We start from the raw sequence: 19,629 nt of genomic DNA on the forward strand, positions 1-19,629 counted from the left end.
GAAATAAGACTGAGTATGATTTCTGGCAGCCAGTGTCGGCCAGTGGTGAGTGTTGTGTGATGAATCCAGAGAGAATATTCTAGAAAGAATACTTACCGTATTTTCCGGACTATAAGTCTCACTTTTTTTCATAGTTTGGCTGGTCCTGCGACTTAGTCAGGTGTAACTTATATATCAAGATATATATAATTTAACATGTTTTTCAATGTTAGTCAGTATGAATTGACATTGAACCCTACATGAAACATTACCGTCAACAGCAGCGAGAGGGCTCTCTAGGCTTGTGGAATGAGATCGGGAGCTTGGTGAACTTGCGACAGGTCAGACATTTTTTTGTACTTAAGCCCAAAAGTTAGAGGGAGTTCGGGGGTGTCATCACCGGGAAAATGTATTAAATATTGTTATGTAAATGCACAAGTTCTGCGCACTTTCAATCAGAGATTAGTGCTTGCACTATGCCTAAAACACACCGTTAAAACAAGGCAGATATGACGAGGCATTGCAACAATGTTTACAGAGATACACTGTAAGGTTGGCTGCAAAGATTATGCAGACTGTTACGATTGACTGACACACGCGTGCATGCACACACATTATCGAAATCGTACGCCGGACGCTTTAGGCTATAGTCTTTCTACATGGATTTAGTTAATGATCGGGCTATAATAAGACCACACTTTATTAATGGTTGGTGTAAACCGGGACATTTTAGCGTCCCGACAGGCTTTTGTCGGGACTCAGGACAGCAACTCAAAATTGGGACTGTCCCAGTTAAACCAGGATGTCTGCTCACCCTATGTGCTAGTTGAATAACTTGCCTTTCCGGATTAAATGTCCATACTGGTTAAGAAAGGCATGTGAACAGTCTCTAAAATAAGGGTATTCCTTAGTAAAGTGTCGTTTGCACATTCTTTTAAACACACTTTTAAACGCATCTTTTTTCTCTCGCTCTCTCAGAGGTAGCCTCCCGAGCATTTGCTCTGCTGCAGACGTGTGCCTTGACATTGCCCAAAATGCTTGATTGCATTGTATTCTCCACATCTCTAGCTAGATTATTATGTACCACATCAGCATTTTTGTTCTGTGAATTTTTAGTAAATTGCTTTACAATTACCGTCGGGCCCTCCTTGGCTGCCTTCGTTATCGCCCTGCTCGCCTCAGCTTGCCGCCATTCACTCCTTCGCCTTCATTAACATTCCCGGTAGAATTATCATTCTTTCTGGTCTCTATGTGTCCAGTTACATAGTCTGTCTGTTCTTGGTCTTGGATTTTGTGAAATAAATGTCTAAATAAATGTGATTTATAGTCCGATGCGATACTACTTAATACTTTAGAGCCATGATGTTTGGCAGCTATCAATGGTGCACGTTGGTGGCACGTTGGTGCAGCCAAAATGTTTACAGATCTCTTTCTTTAAGCCATAGAGAATGATGGAATATTCTAGAAATAAGGTAGAATATGATGTCTAGCTTCAATCCATAGTGAATGCTAATTGTCTCTCACTGGGATAACAAGAGGTAATGCAAATAGGGTAGAATATTCTAGACTGGTCCACTTCATCCCCAGCTGAGCTGTGTTGTCCAGATGTTTTTGCGTCTGTAAGTTATTGTAAGGAAGAGAGAAGAGGATATAATGATCTACAATTAGCATAAAATAGACATTCTAAAATAGAACTACACTGGCCTTCTGTAAAAGTGGGCTCTGGGCAGTGGCGTACTGGAAACTGTTGAAAAGTGTGACTGCAGTGATCAGGCCCTGATCAAACCAAGCCCATGCCAGCTATAGGCCAGACATGGCCCAGCTCTGCTTCAGTGTCAGCAGGTCCCAGGGCTGGGCTGTGAGGGATGGCATCGAGACACCCCTGGTAAACCTTTACTGGCGGCACTTTGACATTGTCAGTGCGGGTTTCTTGCTCTCTGGTCGAGGCTATTCTGGGTAGCCCTGTGTGTTGACTCATAGGGAATTTGATCAGGTGACGTTGAAAAACAGATGAGACAGAAATCCTCCAGCCCTCCTGACCTTACAGACAAACACATCCCTACCCTCATAGTTCATATCTGCCCTCATAGTTCATATCCCCATCCTCATAGTTCATATCTGCCCTCATAGTTCATATCCCCATCCTCATAGTTCATATCTGCCCTCATAGTTCATATCCCCATCCTCATAGTTCATATCTGCCCTCATAGTTCATATCCCCATCCTCATTGTTCATATCTGCTCTCATAGTTCATATCTGCCCTCGTAGTTCATATCTGCCCTAGTAGTTCATACTGTATCTGCCCTCATAGTTCGTATCTGCCCTCGTAGTTCATATCTGCCCTTGTAGTTCATATCTGCCCTAATAGTTCATATCTGCCCTCATAGTTCATATCTGCACTCATAGTTCGTATCTGCCCACGTAGTTCATATCTGCCCTCATAGTTCGTATCTGCCCTTGTAGTTCATATCTGCCCTCGTAGTTCATATCTGCCCTAGTAGTTCATACTGTATCTGCGCTCATAATTTGTATCTGCCCTCGTAGTTCATATCTGCTCTCATAGTTCATATCTGCACTCATAGTTCATATCTGCCCTCATAGTTCATATCTGCACTCATAGTTCATATCTGCCCTCGTAGTTCATATCTGCCCTCGTAGTTCATATCTGCCCTCATAGACAATATCTGTGCTAACATCCTCTCAGTGTTGAGACTACCTCTAACTGTAAATTATGAGCGACTGTCTTTACCATAATGTAGTCTGTTTTCTTGTTAGTTTGAATGCTCCATACAATATGTCCATATAAAAAGTTCACAAACATGCATTCAAAAGTATGCTTCGACGTTAGTAAGTGAATTCCATTACTTACATATACTATGGTCTTTTTAGATTGTGGGTGTTTTAACATACACTAAGTCATAAAATTATGTTCTTATGGTTTCTTTAAATGTATAGCCTGGTTATAGCCAAATTTTAATTTTCTCGTATTTGAAAAAAATGCCCAGATCCGTTTATTGGGTGCCACGGATGTCTATCAAATGCGTCTGTGCATAGCTCATCATCGTCTTGCTTTCCCCCTTGTTCTGTGATTGGTCCCCTATCTCAGGCGAAAATTTGCTCCATGGTCTCCAGGCTGCCTTAGCAGCGTGAATCAAATCGCGCGCAAGACAGCATGGGAACACCCAGGCTATTAAATGTATACAGTGACTTTGGTTTGACTAAACTCTGAGTGATCTGATATGTCCCGTCTATCTTTCTCTCTCTCTTCCTCAAATTCAAATTCAAATTTTGAAAAAACTTGAATTTCCCCTTGGGGATCAATAAAGTATCTATCTATCTATCTATCTATCTATCTATCTATCTATCTATATATATATATACATTTGTCAAAGCAATCATTGCATATAGGATATGACATTAAACATTAAAACTCTCTCTCTCTCTCCCTCTTTTTGTCCCTGCTTCTGTAGCCCATGTTTTCCGTCACCCCAAGCCTTGCTGCCACCAATGCCAACGCAGCCGCTGCTGCTGCAGCTGCCGCCTTTAACCCGTACCTGGGCCCTGTGTCCCCGGGTCTGATGCCCACAGAGCTCATGCAAAGCGGACCCATGCTGATGGCCAGCAGCCCCAGCGTGCCTCAGGTGCAATCCACCGCCCAGAAGCTCATGAGGACAGACCGGCTGGAGGTACGACATACCTTCCTTTAGGGAACCATCATAACAAACTCCTTCTGTACTGTTATGCTTTGTTGCTTGGTTCACCGGTCTCTCACTTTTAATCTCTGTTTCCATGGCAAAAGTAAAAAATACTTTTTTTGTATCTGCCATTTTGTGCAGTGTTTGTTCACTCAGGAATACCTGGCTAAAGACTGCCCTCTGCTGCGCAGCTGATTTCATTACAGCCTGAATTGTCTTGTCTGCACTGGTCATGTGGCAATGTACTCAAGGCATTTATACTTTTTTTGGTGTGTGTGTGTTTTTATGTGTAAATGTGTGTTTGTGTGTGTTTGTGTGTGTGGTGTGTGTGTGTGTGTGTGTGTGTGTGTGTGTGTGTGTGTGTGTGTGTGTGCACGGCCAGGTCTGCCGTGAGTACCAGCGGGGCAACTGCTCGCGCGGCGAGAACGACTGCCGCTTCGCCCACCCGTCCGACAGCACCATGATCGACACCAACGACAACACGGTCACCGTCTGCATGGACTACATCAAGGGCCGCTGCTCGCGCGACAAGTGCAAGTACTTCCACCCGCCCGCCCACCTGCAGGCCAAGATCAAGGCTGCCCAGCATCAACTCAGCCAGGCCTCGGCCGCTGCCGCTGTGGTGAGTGACACCCGCGCAACCGGACACGACACTCTGGTCCAGCAGCACTTAACCCAAACCAGCGGTTCTCAGTCGCATTCCTAGGCGCCCCTCTGTTCTCTCTGCATGTGTTTTCCCATCTTTCCCTTGTCCTGTACACTTGAATCAAACGGTCAGTGGTCCTCCTGATTAACTGAACATAGCTGATTCAGCTGATCAAGAGCATGATGGCTACGTTATGATAAATACACTGACTTTAAGGCTGGTGTATGTAGAGCAGGGATGGGTAGAAAATATGTGGGGTAATGAAGAGGCTCCAGGAACAGACATGAGAACCGCAGTTCTCCACTCACTGGTGAAGGCACACAGATACAGTACGCTCACTGCTTTCCCCAATGGCGCTGCTCAAAGGGCTGCTGTGGGCCGGTGCAGTAAGGCGGCCATGTTGGGTGGGTCTTATGCGCAGCCGGCAGACTCTTTTGAAATGTGTCATGGGCAAATTTCCTTCACGGTGTCTCCCTGCCTTCGCCTTGTTACAGCCATTTTTTTTTCTTCCTTGGTGTGTCTTAGTTCCAGGACGGCGCGCTGACTCTGGGACACATTCCGGCAAGGATCCGAACGGATCTGGAGCCTGGATTTGTTCCAGAGTCGGCAGCCATCTTGGTGGTGGGGTGACCCACCACTATTTGTAATGGTTGCTTTGCCTCCACAGTCAGAAGTCAGAAGTGAACTTTTCACACTGTGACCGACCAGTTCTCTTTCGTAACATGTAATAATAATACTGCATATTATGTGTCTTAAACCTGTAATTAAATCTGGTCATGCAGTTAGACAGTTAGACAGCCATGTGGTCATTGTAATGTGATGGTGACTAAGATGCGCACAGTGAAAACAGAGGCACATTGTAGCTCTAGTTTCCTCTTCCACAAATTCCTACTTGATTCATTGTGAAAAATCCCCCAAGGATTTCCAAACAAGACCAGTGACTTGCTTCATCGTGCTATTTCAATAACAAACAAGTAATATTCACTCTCATGATAACTACAGACATTTTCCTGAAAACAAAAACCTCAAGTGTCTTCACTGTGCATGCCATAGTCTTGTTATCCCCTTGTATACTGCATTCCAATGATTTGTTTTTTTATTTGTTTTTTTCTCACCTACCCAAAATGCACTGCTGCCCCCATGATGCACCTCTGCTTGCTGTTTATGTTAATGCGCTTGAACCCCATTGGCCCATTGCCATCATGTGCTCGCTGCCTGCTAATTAAGACTCAGTCGGCTGTCAAATCACTGAAGCGACCCCTCGAGGCAACCTTTGACCTGGTATTATGACCTTTCACCTTTTAGCTTGGCATGTTACTTTGTTGTAGTATTAGTTTTTAACCAAAAATAATTTGCAAGCATAATTTATTTTTTGTATCGCTCTATGTTTTCTTCCTGCCGCTATAATACCATTTTTGGTGTGATAAACTGACAGTGGCACCCAGTTTCTGAATCAAATTGGTTGGATATATATCAGTTTTTCAACAAACGCTCTTGCTTAAAGCTGTTCAAATTAATTCATTCTTAACCTCAGCCACAGTCCCTTCATCACATGTAGCCGGCTCAAGCCGCATTAGACCAGGGTTAGAGCAGCTAATGCTTTAAAACTATGTACAATGGCATGGCTTTTGTGTATATATGATGTTTCTAAGTGTCTTAAATCTTAAATCAACAGTTTGCATGTTGTTGATGTCTAGTATGCATGTTTAATGTGGGGCAGGGATGGGGGCAGGGGGCATATATATGGTGGGGTTTGAAGCCGTGATGATAGAGTAACTCCATCTTAGCTGAAGAATAACATGAAGCCAATACTCTTAATCATGGAGTTAGCAGTGCAGCTTCAAGTCGATCGCTTTCCCTCTGTCACACCTGGCAGCTTTGGTAATTTACCTGTAGGTAGAGCCGTGCTTGCTTATTCTGTCGCTCTATGTCAGCTGTACTGTATGATAATATATCCTCTGGATTTTGTCATTGAGCTTACATGTAGTGTGGAGAAATTAGACATTTGTATATATAGCCTTGTAACAGTAGCCTTATTTGCTCTTTGCTTGAGAAGTAGTTTTGTATAGTAGTTGCTGCTTGCTTTTGCTTGTTTGTGACAGACAACTCCTGTGTGGATTTCCCATGACAATAATTCTTCTCTTTTTTTCTTCTCTCCTTTTCCTCCCCATCCCCTCTTCCTTTTTTGTTTCCTCCCTTTTTTGTGTCATTTCTCATGCCAACCCCACTCCCTGGTTGGGCAGGGAATCCCCCATTCTGTCATGCCTCCTTTACCAAAGAGACCGGCACTTGAAAAAGCCAACGGTGCCACTGCCATGTTTAATACTGGCATGCTCCAGTACCAACAGGCCCTGGCCAACATGCAGTTTCAGCAGCAAGCTGCTTTTATCCCTTCAGGTAGGACTCTCGCAGAGGCTCCTGACCTCCCTCGTCTTCTCCCCCAACAACTAACCCCTCCTCCCCCCGGCTCAAAACCATGCTCTTGGCAGAGTCCGCCTCTGGAACTAATCTGGTGCCAGATCTGGTGCGGGTCCGCACCGGATCCAGGCCCGATCAGTCCCAGAGCCAGACACTGTGTGGGTCCGTCTGAGACAACACAATGGGAAAGGATTTAGGCAGCCACACCCCTCTTATAATTTCACACCGAGACAACTCTCTAATGACAATTGTGAATATGCACAGTCAGTCGCATAGACACACACACACACACACACACACACACACACACACACACACACACCATATAGTTTATTTACCAAACCATAGGCACGTATGCATTGTGCACATGTGCAGTGTTGAGTTGGTCTCTAGCTGCTCACTGCCCCATTGCAGACAGAGAGCTCCACATCCTGTTCCGTTTTGTGAAACTTTGGGGGGTTGGGGGGTGAAAAGAGGTTTGTGGGATTGTGGTGATGCTTTTTTCCCCCTTTTGTTCTCCTGTGGCTTTCTTCTCCCTCCCCTATGAGAGAGCGAGAGAGAGAGAGAGAGAGAGACAGAGAGAGAGAGAAGGAAATGATGCAATCAAACAGCATGGAGATGTGCGCTGAGAAAAAGCACATGTTTCACACCACCACCACCACCTCCTTTAGAATTCACACACTGATGCATGGTAGCAACACCTCTTTCCTGTACAAACATCCTCATCCTCAAAGAAAGTGGCTGCACAGTCAAATCGTTCCTATAGTGTGCTGTAACTTGGCATGTTTGCTTTCAGTTCCGTACTAATTCTCTTTCAAATAGAAGCTGAGTGAGAAATTAGCGAGTGCTTATTAGTCATGTAGTATTGGTTAGTTTTGTATTATGCATTGCATTACCGCTGTATAATGCACATCATTAACTCACACATATATGTAGAAATATATTTTATAATGTTTTAAAGACTTTACAGTTATCTATAGTACGTCTTATTGAAGAAAGGGTGCCTAGAACACTCACGCAACATAGGCTCTGGTATTCTGTTGGGAGTTACTAGCTTTGTAAAATAGTTACTTTTTATCCTGCCACACCTTTGCCTAAAATCTACTAAAGAGCTTTTTCATTCTAAGGGTCACTCCTCACTGCCTAAAGCTGACAGTCTTAATTCTTGCTAATCAGTTGATAGCGGTGTCATACTGTCCCTTTTAATAAAAGTTGTCTTTCTTTTTCATGTTTTTATTTGTTTATATACACTCTAACGAACCATGTGATGGGCTGTTTTGATTCTTCTCCCTTTCCAATCCACTTCCTGTTGCAATGCATGATGGGCAGGCTCAATATTGTGCATGACACCCACAGCAAGTGTTGGTAGGTGCCAGCATTCCTTCTTGATTACTTAATTTCTCCCCTCTCCTTTGCTCGCACCCCATCAAAATCCACCACTAACACACAATCAGGCACGTCTCCTCCCAAGAGATCCGACCCTTCGTCTTCTCTTAATACCTGGGAATTCACCTGACTCTATGACAGCTCTAGCAGTCTCTTAAATGGAGCAGTACTCAAATGATTTGTGGGTTTTGGTGGGCTGTGAGTCAAGTGACAACTAGACCATTTTTATCAGCCTCTTGGTTTTATGAGTAAATTAAATGAAAGGAAAGATATGAATTGTGAACTTCTAGAACTGCCAAATTGAAACATTTAAAAAAATAATAATAGTATTGTATGTATTTTGTATAAAGTATCTCCACTCCACCATTTTAACTGTTTATTTTTAAAAGCATTTGTATCTTGACCCCCCCCCCCCCATCCCCTATTCCCCCTCCCCCATGCCTGTGCACATCCTGGCTTCTCCTGTCCTTTTTTAAATATATTTAACTCTATCCACTTATGGCTTGTTGCTGGTGTAACCCCCACTCCTGACCCCTCCTCTTCTTCCCTCCCTCCCTCCCTCTCCCTCACTGTTTTGCGCCTGTGGCCACCCTCCTCCTGTATGTGTTTGCTTATATGATTTTCCTTCTGAAAAAGTTCCCATGATGCACGGTGCTACACCAGCCACTGTGTCTGCAGCAACCACATCTGCCACAAGTGTTCCCTTCGCAACCGCCACAGCCAATCAGGTTTGCCCTTTATGGCTTTATCTCTTTGAATAAACCAATAGGAACAGTGGATGCTTCTGGGTTTGGTTGGGTTGGGTTGAGGATCTCCTTCTTGTTGGCCTACACTGACGTTAAACGTTGAACAGGGTGTCGTTTTCTCATGAGAACTCCAAATTAACACATGTGGAACTTCAGTTATGATGAAGGAAGACAATTATTTTACGATTGCTTTTTACACTGTTTATAATGGTAGTGCTATGTTATAGTTAATAAAATGTTGAAGGGTCCTTTAGTTTTAAAATGTTGTATTTCCACTTCTGGAAAAGAAAGGTGATCCTTTTGTTTGGAGGAGAGCCTATTGTGAGACATTTTAATGTTTAACAACATTTTAATTTTTATTCTTTGTCCTTTTCATTTTGAGGACTCTTCCTTATCAAAGTTGACTACCAACGAATACATGCAATTGGTATGTATGGGGTAGTTTCATAGCTCTACTTTTTAATTAAAAAAAAATAAGATATTCTTTTTTGCAGTCTGTTGTTGCACGGCTTTCATTTTATTCCCGCCATCAAAACATTTTTTGTTGAAATGTTTGGAAGACTTAGCTGGCAGAGCTTAGCAGTAAAACAGTACTCCATGTTTAACATCCAGAAACAGGCAGCAATTCAAATGCACTCAAATGATTTAGTCAGGTGAACGAGCACGCCATGCAGGCTCTCTCAGTGCTGATATGTTTATATTAGTCCATACTGCTAAAGCTTCTGACGCTCACTAGAACAGCGAGAGCACCTTTTACCAGCCCAAATAAAAGATGCAGGTCAACAAGCTGGAAGATTGGAGTATGCATGGGGAGTCCCTCACATCCTCTTTGCCTCCTCTCCCTAAAAAGAGCTTTTAACAATATGCAGCAGGTCTCCTTAATCCCTAATTTGCTTTCGTTTCTGTTTTAACCAAACAGCTTTGTATTTATTTTTTTAGTTTTAATTGTTTGTTTTTTTTATGTTTCATATGCAATGTCTGCTGTGGGAAAACATGTTATAAAGGGGTCACCCAGTGTATTCTGCTGTGGTCTTACCCCAATGCTTAACCATTGAATGTGTGGTTTATTATTGTTCTGCATCTCTCCTTAGATTCCCATAATATCTGCAGACCATCTGACTAGTCACAAGTACTTGACTCAAATGTAGTTCCTGTCCAGAACAGTGAGTGACTTATTCTGATCTCTATGTCTGATATGATTGTGTGTGGTCACATAGCTCCAACATATAACGTTAACCTCTGTCAAGACATACTTAGCATAGTATCTATATTTTATATATATATATATATATATATATATATATATATATATAATATATATATATATATATATATATATATATATATATATATATATATATATGTATGTACTATAATGTAAATGTGTAAATATATATATATATATATATATATATATATATATATATATATATATATATATATATATATATATATATATATATATGTATGTACATATTTACATACGTATGAAATACATATAAATGTATACAATATAAATATACTAATATTGAAATATTGAGTGTGTATATAGTGTGTATATATAGTATAACATGCATGGTGCTACCTGTAGTGCAGTAGTGTTTTGGCTCTGATACACTTTAGCCCCTTTGCTTTGTAGATCAAATGAAAGTATGCTGGTGTACCATCAAGGACAACGTTCAGCATTCACAGCCATTACACCTTGAAGCTGTCTGTCTGAACCACAGAGGAGTTCATCTTTCAGCTGGACCTCACATCTAGTCATGCATGCAAACATGGGTATGACCAGGGTCAACGTCATCCACATCTATCTCTCATCCACAAATACCACCGACAGACTAACACTCACAACATTGAAGAGGCCTTTACTGGCACAAACGTACATGCCAAAACAGAATAGTGCTAAAAGATAACATTTTGCACACTCACACACGCTCTTTTTAAAATGTGGAGATGATGGCGATGTCACTTCAGATTTATACAGTATTGGTACGTCAGTAGACCAAGAGATTAAGTTTAATTCATAGTTTTCATTGGTTTATTGTATGGTTTACAAAATGGCAAAGGTGCACTTACAGAGAAAAGAAATGTATGCTCAAACTTGTTTAATGAGCTGATTTGGTGAATTAAGTATTCTGCTGTGGAAGATTTGAGTAAAAATTAGATTATGTAAACAGAAGGTTAGAATTGGATAAGACAGATGAATGTTTTATTCAGAACACACAGAAACACCTGTGTTCGTCTCAAAGCACATTCGGTTTGTTCTGAATCACCCTCTAGCCTTCCAACCATACATCCAAAACTAAAGGTGTTATTTCAGCAGTGTTATTATGTTTACTCAAGATTTATGTTTTATTTTTTGTAATGACTCTTGTTTTTATACTTAATTTCACAAATGTGTGTTTTTTTAATACGTTTTGCGCCTTTTTATTTGTCATTCATTTATTCGTGCATTTGCCACATAGCCTTCTATAGCATTCTGTATTTCAGTCTCATTAAATCACAGTAGCCTTCCCCAAAACCCCTCCCCCCCCCACCCCCGCCCCCAGTTTAACAGATAATTTTTTGAACTATTTCTTTTTCGTTTCATTCACATCTTGCCCCTTTACATTGACTGTTGTTGATATTGTTGTTGTTTTTAATAATACGGGAATGGAGTTTTGGGCAGTCTGAGAGTGGTGTGAAAATATGTGCCGAGGTTACAAGTCTAAAGACTTTAAAGAGTGTCATATGGCTGTATACAGCCATATCAGAGCTGGGATATTGGAGGACTGGCTTCATAGCCGCCTTGCAGTCTCAAGGTGGGACTCTAAAACTGCAGCTGGAAAATGCACGGCTTAAATGAAAGGGAGATATGAAGAGCTGTGTGAGATTCCTTCTATTGTTAATTTGTTTAGATTTTTTATGTGTGTTTATTTTACTATTTCATTTCAATTTAAACCATATAACCCATAGGTATCCATCATGTCTAAACCTAGTTCCACATATCTCTTAATGTTCATACCAAAGTTTTTCTTTTGTGGGGATTAGAAGAAAATAAGAATGTTTCCCTTCTTATTCTGGCTGTTAGAGTCAGTGTACATAGGCTACAAATCGTACAAATAAAAGACATAGGCCCACTGAACTAACGCAAGTGTCAATTCTAACAAATCAGATAGAGAATGGAAACTTTACTCCGGAATCTCCCTGTACGTCCCATTCTAGAGTATTTCCGAGATCGTGTTCCATTGCTTTCCTGATTGTACTGTACCGCTCCAAGCCTTAGCGTACAGCCTGGGCAACAGCCCACACAAAATACTCTCACAATCATTGTACAGGTCATAGATGCCAATGATATTCTGTAGTTCTAAAGCGTATGCGTTTATCATCTTTTGTTTCTAGTTACAATTAACACACTCTGATAAATGTATTTGAACATCATAGTTCAAACAGTTTTACTCAATAATTGTAACACATTTAACACAATACTTTCAGCCTTATTATTGTACTTGATAACATTGTCATCTGTTGTAGGTTTTAGATGTATAAACAATTCATAAATATTTCATGCCATAATCATGTTTAATAATTATGTTTTGTCAGTTAGAACATATATTGGCATCTATAGCTTAATGTTTTTGGTTTTGTTTTTATTTGTAGAATTGTTTGTGTTACTTTTGAATATTGAACATTTCTCCTTGTCTGTTTCAATTTGTTGAACAAAGAATTTTTGATATTGACATCTTAAAACAAGGAAAACTATTAATTGACCTGTTGCTGTGGCAACAAATTCTGGCTGACAATAGTTTGACAAATTAATTTTTTATGTGTAACAAGTTGAGATCATCATGTTTTAAAATATTTTGTTGTTGTTGTTCTTTTTTCTTTCCTTTTTTTGTTTAAGTGTAGGATCGTGTACATGCTAGAGTAAAAGAAAAAAATATTTTCTACTGTATCCATTTCAGAGATTAAAATATTGTTTTAGTATTTCTTAAGGAACTAGCTAAACATCCAAGAATGTCAGGCCAAAAAAAACGAGCAGCAGGAATCCTGGCCTTTGGGCTCCTCGATCTCATTATGACGAGAGGAAGTGATGTCATTGAGCTGGGCCTCAAAGCCCCGTAAATGCTGCGTGTGGGCGAGCCATAACCTAAGGGACGAAGGTTGACTTTTTGCACTTCTGTATATAGTCAGTAAAAGTAAAAAAAGAAACGTGTATAATATTGAAATCTTATTTTGAATAAAAAAGTCTATAATTATAAGAACTTTTGTTAGGTTAATTTAAGGAATTAGAATAAATGACCAGCTAACAAATTTGCTTGCTAATGTGGCTCCGTTTCTTCTGCCCATCATAAAAAAGGAAAAAATCAAACAAACAAAAAAAAAACAAAGACAAAAAAAGAGCTAGCATTTTTGTCATTTTTATGCTTAGCTTGTGGTCCACTAGGATGTCACGTAGGTTGGAAGAAAACATGCTCCCTCACCCCCTAGATTCTCCAGGATATCTCTCTGGAGTCTTCCCATACAAAAACATACAGCCCCTCTATCCTGTGTTAACAATAACAGACATTTTAAAACTAGGGTATTTTAGTGTTGTTGGACATGACTGCATGCCAAAAAATCTAAAACAAACCAACAAAAAAATCACAAAAATAAAGTAGATTAAGTACATAGTAACAAGTATTTATCATCAAACATGTTTTAAATTATATTTTAAGATACAAGGGTAAGAATCTGGATTAAAAGAACACCTAAAACATGGTAATACATGCTCATACATGATAATAAAAGATAATAATTATATTGAGATGCAAAACTGCCCCCAGGACATGCTTGCCAATAGTGCATTATCAGTGCCGTTCAACTAAGACCATCTCATTGCTTCTTTAACCAGGCAACTGTGTGTCCAGCAAGTGAAGTTCACCACCAACATCCACATTTTTCCCTCTTAAATGAATGTAACCGCCTTCACATATACACAGATAAATGTCAGCGTTTTTACTCACTTGGGTTTTATTACTTTTTTTTCTGCACAAGCGCTAATATACCAAAGCATCACTCCACCTCCACTCTGACAGAGCTGATCGTGGAGCTTTCAATCAGTTATCCTCCTCCTGCAAGTTAACCACCCACCAAGCAGTGGACAGCTGAGGGGTTCTGGCCCTAACGTGGGGCAGAACCACTCAAGACTCTTCTGCTGCATGGCCATAGGATTCTTAGTTTCTCTGCTGGACACACACACACACACACAGAAATGCCTGGCTGCTTAATGCTCTGTGTGTTAGACAAGACTTTACAATTTTGCTTGTATTTGCTGTAACATACGTATTGTACTACGTTCTAAAAAAATGTTTTTAATGCACATTTATTATTGGCATAATTGAATTGCTGTTATGACTAAAAAAAATAAAAATAAAACAAAAGTGTAATTGCGCAGAGAATAATCGTCTCTTTTGTTGACTATTTTGTTGTATTTTTGATAATTGGATTGATTACATGTGTTTTGCTTCATGTTCTACGCACATCTCAACACAACATTTAGTTATGTTATAATATGATAAATTCACTATAACTAACTATATGAAATATATTTTTAAAGATTAAGAAGACTAAATAACTCTGAAGGTACAGTGAACAGACAGTATTTCCTAGTGGTCCACTATATTCACGTCATATTAAATACTCTTGTAAACACAACTTGTACACAAGCATGTATTACAAGCATGTATTTTTGAATACCATCATAACTGCATCATTGTTGACAATATTCTAAGAAAACATCTATAGTCAAGGAGAACCTCCATGCTCCAGAAAATGTGTCTCCCCAAATGATGAGATGGTTGGACTGAACATGGCAGGAGGTGGACCACCATCTAGTGGAGAGGGGCGATGATGTGGGGAACCCCTCACTCTACTCTCAAGTTTGTCTCCTACCTTTGGTCAAATAGATTGTGTTTTTAACTAGATTGATAATAACTAGGTTTGATGGTAATAACTATACTATAGGTTTGATTTTAAAATATGTTTTGTCTTTCATGAAAAAAAGTAGGCCTACAGTATATTTGTTTTTATATCAGCCAATAGGAGCCAATAGGCCTAATAGGCTAGTTTAACTGTATTGATTTTAGCAAATGGTTGACAAGATAAGCTGTGATGGCAAGCAAAGGAAAATGAAGCAAAAACATTCATACAATCAAGGCTTCAAACAGGAAGTATTAGAAAGAGAAGTGTGGTGAATATGTTGAGCAGAAACTTTGGTGACAATGAGCCCAGCACTAGTGACTGACTAGTGAAGCCTCCATGGCACCTGCCAGCAACAAACAACGCAAAACAGTAAGTACAATATACAATATGTTAAACTGGCCTACGCTATTTTATTTTAATGCCAGTCAGTCATAATGGTGGTACTTGGAGAGCCAATAGTTTTCTGAGGTGGTACTCATTGTGGAAAGTATATAGATATACATGTGCAACTACAATTTAGTTGTGTTTTGGCCTGACCCTATGCCACTTTGCCCTTAGACCACTAGACCATGAGTACCAAATTAAGGCCTTACAGTGAGTAAGTATGACCAGTTTGATGAAGATCTTTCGACCAGGTAGCGATAGATTCACAGATGACTAGATCAAAATGCACCAACATATGACTTTGGCCCAATATTCATTTTACCAAGGTCCATTGAAAGCTCTATTTTTCCCCCACTAATGACTGGTGTTGTTGGCAGCTGACCGTTCCAAAGATATCAAATATATACTATATTTACTTACACCTTTTAGGCTAATTTGCTCATACTGTTGTATCCCAAAAATCCCAAAACCAAATAATTTCTTTCTATGTGTATTCACATGAACACGTATCATGACCCAGCTGCAGTCAGGCTGTGCACTCAGTGTAAATTCAAATTACAAACTAGAGGTGTTATTATACCTGGTCTGTCCACTCCATTCCAGATCGCAATGTTGTCTAAATTCCTCACAATGGCACACGCTAATTTCTGGACACATGCAATTAGCTACTCTACAATCTCCCAGGTAATATATTTCATGGGTTTAAAATTACCATCATAGGCTATAAAGCCTTCTTTCAAATGTAGCATGTATCTCAAAAAATCTACTTAATATAATCAATCTATAATATTTGTTAACAAATTTTTCGGAGAAAGAAGAATAAAAAGCTGTAGTGACCTAGCCTGACATTGTCATATTCAATTCTCAAATGTTGTGGGCGGGGCTAAATTCAGATGTCACCCAGGCTAGTAGTGACCCCTTTATTTGTTTCTCTTTTTTGCCATAATGTAACCCTAATAACAATACTAATGTCACGAGGATCTCCAGTCCTTCCTGCTGTGAATGAGATGTTTAGATAGCCGGAGTGAACCAAGATGAACGTGTTAGCCCATTGTAATTTGTTTTGCAGGTCCTTCTGGAAAGGAATCCACTGACACCCATTTCTGAACTTGATGTTTACTGCCTCCATAGGCATAAGTGAAATTAAACTTAAATTTGTGCATTAAAATTTTACCAAATCGTTTCAGAAGTGCAGCAAACATATCTGTCTTGTCAATTAAGGTATTAAATGTAATTATTTCAATGCACTCAATTCCAAAGAAAATACAAGCTCCTGGGTTTCTGGTGATGCATCATGCAGAAATGGACGTCAGTGGGCTCCTTTCCAGACCAACTGGTGGAGCAAATTCAAATGTGCAAACAGGTTTGTCTGGGTTCACCCTTGCCAATGTTTAGACTCTTATTTTACAATTGAACAATGGATGTAGACCCTGAGGAATGTCGTTTTATCAAAGCTGAACTGTAGCAACAATACTGCATTAGGCCTACGTGTTCTTTCACCCTTGCACCATGGGTGACAGTATGGCTTCCTGAGGCATTAGAGCCTTTTATTTAGTATATGCCCTTTAATTTCTATGCAACACTGCATCCTGTTTGAAAACAGGAACATAGTAGCCTAGGCTAATAGTAACTTTTGTTTCGTTCTATTATGATAGCACTGTAACAGACAAGCCTGTGCCATTGAATTAAACATTGCACTAAACTCAGTAGACCACCGACTGAGACTGACTAATCTAGTGTTTAATTCGTTCTAATGTTATTATCTAACTTGTCTCAAATGTTTACTAGATAGAGCCTGATCATTACCAAGAGAGTCAAGTTTACGCAATACTATTATAAACTGATAACACATCACCATAACCTTCTGTTATGGTCAAACGCCTTTAAACACTTCTCAGCAGCAGATACTGAGCAGGGTGGTGCGCCTTTAAGAAAACGGAACTAACCCTTTACTCGTGACGTTAGGCTGCCTGGCTGTGCAAGTCTGCGGGCAGGAAGTGCCAGCGAACAACGCAACGATCACGCTCCCCAGTACGGAGACACAGAAAAGGATACGACAACGTGCAACATGACAATAGAAAAACGCATGTGTTGGATTACCTTTTTTCATCCTAGCAAGCTGAAGATCAAAGGAGCCTGACTCCCCAGAAACCGCAGACGTATTGTCAAGAGACGAGTGTTCCCGGTTTGAGGGCGAACACCAAGAGTGGAGACAACTGTCGAGTACAAGGCTGGGGGACTGTTTGAGGAGCCATGAGAGAATACAAAGTGGTCGTGCTCGGCTCCGGTGGAGTGGGAAAGTCAGCGCTGACTGTCCAGTTTGTTACGGGTTCCTTTATTGAGAAGTACGACCCAACAATCGAGGATTTTTACAGGAAGGAGATAGAAGTGGACTCTTCTCCTTCGGTACTGGAGATCTTGGACACGGCGGGCACGGAACAGTTCGCTTCTATGAGAGACCTCTACATTAAAAACGGCCAAGGATTCATACTGGTGTATAGCTTGGTGAACCAACAGAGTTTCCAAGATATAAAACCAATGAGGGACCAGATTATCCGTGTGAAACGGTACGAGAGAGTGCCCATGATCTTGGTCGGGAATAAGGTGGACTTGGAAAGCGAGAGAGAAGTCTCTTCCGGCGAGGGCAAGGCGCTGGCTGCTGACTGGAATTGCCCGTTCATAGAAACCTCAGCAAAAAACAAGACGTTGGTCGACGAATTGTTTGCCGAAATTGTCAGGCAAATGAACTATACATCCGCACCTCACCGAGACGCTAAGTGTTGTTGCGTCGTGTTGTGAAGATTATGATCGTGAATGCGTAACTACAACACAACTCCCTCAAGAAAACTTTTCTGTTGGAGGGAACAAGCGATACATAGTGTCGGGCGCGTCTGGAAGGGTTACTGTATTGCACAGTCGTAGTCACACAGCATTACTTGTTTACATGAAAAAAGTACTTGAATGTTATTCACACTCAATGGAAAGACTTCCATTTTTATATCATGCTTTCTGGCTGCCTATATGAATAATCTCAATCTTGTCCGAAAATTGCGATTATTAGCATCAACTTCTGTGATGGAAAGGGTAAATAATCTGTTTTTACACGATGGGGCGTGCCCACCCCGGGCTCTGATGTCAAAGGTGTGTATTTGAAGATCAGCCAGGACATTTGAGATTCAATGTGTTCAAGGGGATGTGAAGACTGATTGGACCCCCCGTTGTTGATTGCAAGTGGAATTAGTTGAACACTCACAGTGAGGCGACGAGAAGTTCAACTTCGCTGGCTCTTGAAGAGAGCCATCACAGCACAGTCGCTGGCATCTCATTGTTGTGGAAACGAGTACAAACGCCAAATGTTTCCCAAGATGTCTCTCATGGATATCTGTCCACACACTCCTCTGCGTTAACAATCAGGGTTAACGACTGAATTCAGACTTCGTCACAGACTTTTTTACTTTGTGTTACTTTGGTGACCTGTGCTGATAGTCAAGTGCCTTAAAATATTATTTTTTGAGTGCCAATTCTCAGAATATCTCCAGTGCCCTCTGATTGTGACGATCCTCATGTAGGCTATTTGGCTAGACAGCAGGCCTAGCCTTTCTAGATACTTGGAGATGTGTGGTTAGCCAAAGCTGTTATAAAAGGAAACTCATTGGTACTACACTTTTCTGACCATAAACCAAACCACTTGTCTTTTCTCAGTTGACACTTTTTGTAAAGAAAAAAATGTTTTGAAATGTGTGATGTGAAACTGAAATTCATTGTAATATTTTACCATAGTCCTGTTCTTTGAGTGACTTTTAATGCAAATAGCTTTTTATATGAGAAAAAAACAGTGTTTTTAGAATCGTAAGTGATGGGTTGAGCCAGTGTATCCAAGAGAAGACATCGTGTAGTGGTGTCATTTGAAGGTAGCATCTGAAAATGCTAAATTATTTTTAGTGCACCACAGCACACTATTGCTGTCCAGGAATTCTAGGCTTCGCATTGTGATCCAAAGCACATTTTCTACTTGGGCAGTATTTTTCAGTAATGGTTTCTCCCCTTTTTCTGCTGTTTCTAAATCTGACGATGTGACTCATAACCCATGGCTCTGTCACAGTTTCATGGCTCTATGACCAATAAAAAGTGTTCTGAAATAATGTGATTCAGGCTGTAAGCATAACAGTTTTCTCTCTCCTCCTCCTCCTCCTCCTCCTCTTGGAGTACTGTGAAGTTAAATTGTTTCAAATGAAAAGCCTTCTTTGACACTGCCAATATGCAAAACAGTGGTAAAGGTCAACGTCCACTGCTCTTTGGAGGAAATCATGGATGTTTGTCCCAAAGCAGTTTCCAACCTTGTGTACAGTAGAAAGAGAGAGTTAGCAAACAGAGAGTGTTTCTCTATTCGACTACGCCGGCATGTTTTGTTAATACAGGCGTGTATTAGGA

General features: G+C 40.5%; 2 protein-coding genes across 34 annotated transcripts in view; both read left to right on the plus strand.

Moving 5' to 3' along the window:
- Positions 1 to 14,294, plus strand: part of mbnl1 (muscleblind-like splicing regulator 1) — a 57,436-nt gene extending 43,142 nt beyond the window's left edge. For 10 of the 33 annotated variants that reach the window (XM_076294505.1, XM_076294503.1, XM_076294506.1 and 7 more), the window contains 10 exons: positions 261 to 320; positions 3,451 to 3,666; positions 4,058 to 4,297; positions 5,549 to 5,602; positions 6,565 to 6,718; positions 8,069 to 8,104; positions 8,762 to 8,853; positions 9,254 to 9,298; positions 9,963 to 10,034; positions 10,511 to 14,294. In XM_076294505.1, the coding sequence (XP_076150620.1) occupies positions 261 to 320; positions 3,451 to 3,666; positions 4,058 to 4,297; positions 5,549 to 5,602; positions 6,565 to 6,718; positions 8,069 to 8,104; positions 8,762 to 8,853; positions 9,254 to 9,298; positions 9,963 to 10,019 (954 nt within the window). In that variant the 3' untranslated portion in view covers positions 10,020 to 10,034; positions 10,511 to 14,294. The remainder of the gene's footprint in view (positions 1 to 260; positions 321 to 3,450; positions 3,667 to 4,057; positions 4,298 to 5,548; positions 5,603 to 6,564; positions 6,719 to 8,068; positions 8,105 to 8,761; positions 8,854 to 9,253; positions 9,299 to 9,962; positions 10,035 to 10,510) is intronic. The other 23 variants (XM_076294516.1, XM_076294520.1, XM_076294512.1 and 20 more) reach the window with 22 other exon arrangements.
- Positions 14,295 to 17,173: 2,879 nt separating this feature from the next.
- Positions 17,174 to 19,345, plus strand: LOC143134279 (ras-related protein Rap-2b-like). Its single transcript, XM_076294535.1, has one exon. The coding sequence runs from the start codon at positions 17,452 to 17,454 to the stop codon at positions 17,995 to 17,997; it is 546 nt and encodes a 181-aa protein (XP_076150650.1). The 5' UTR covers positions 17,174 to 17,451; the 3' UTR covers positions 17,998 to 19,345.
- The last annotated feature ends 284 nt before the right edge of the window (positions 19,346 to 19,629 follow it).

The sequence above is a fragment of the Alosa pseudoharengus genome, unplaced genomic scaffold (assembly GCF_046254945.1).
Source record: "Alosa pseudoharengus isolate Yale_2024_CS ecotype anadromous, Long Island Sound unplaced genomic scaffold, YU_APseudo_1.1 YU_APseudo_1.1_scf_2, whole genome shotgun sequence".
NCBI lineage: Eukaryota > Metazoa > Chordata > Actinopteri > Clupeiformes > Clupeidae > Alosa > Alosa pseudoharengus.

What these genes read in the sequence shown, in the direction of transcription:
- LOC143134279 (XM_076294535.1), top strand. Translation starts at nt 17,452, where the DNA reads ATGAGAGAATACAAAGTGGTCGTGCTCGGCTCCGGTGGAGTGGGAAAG.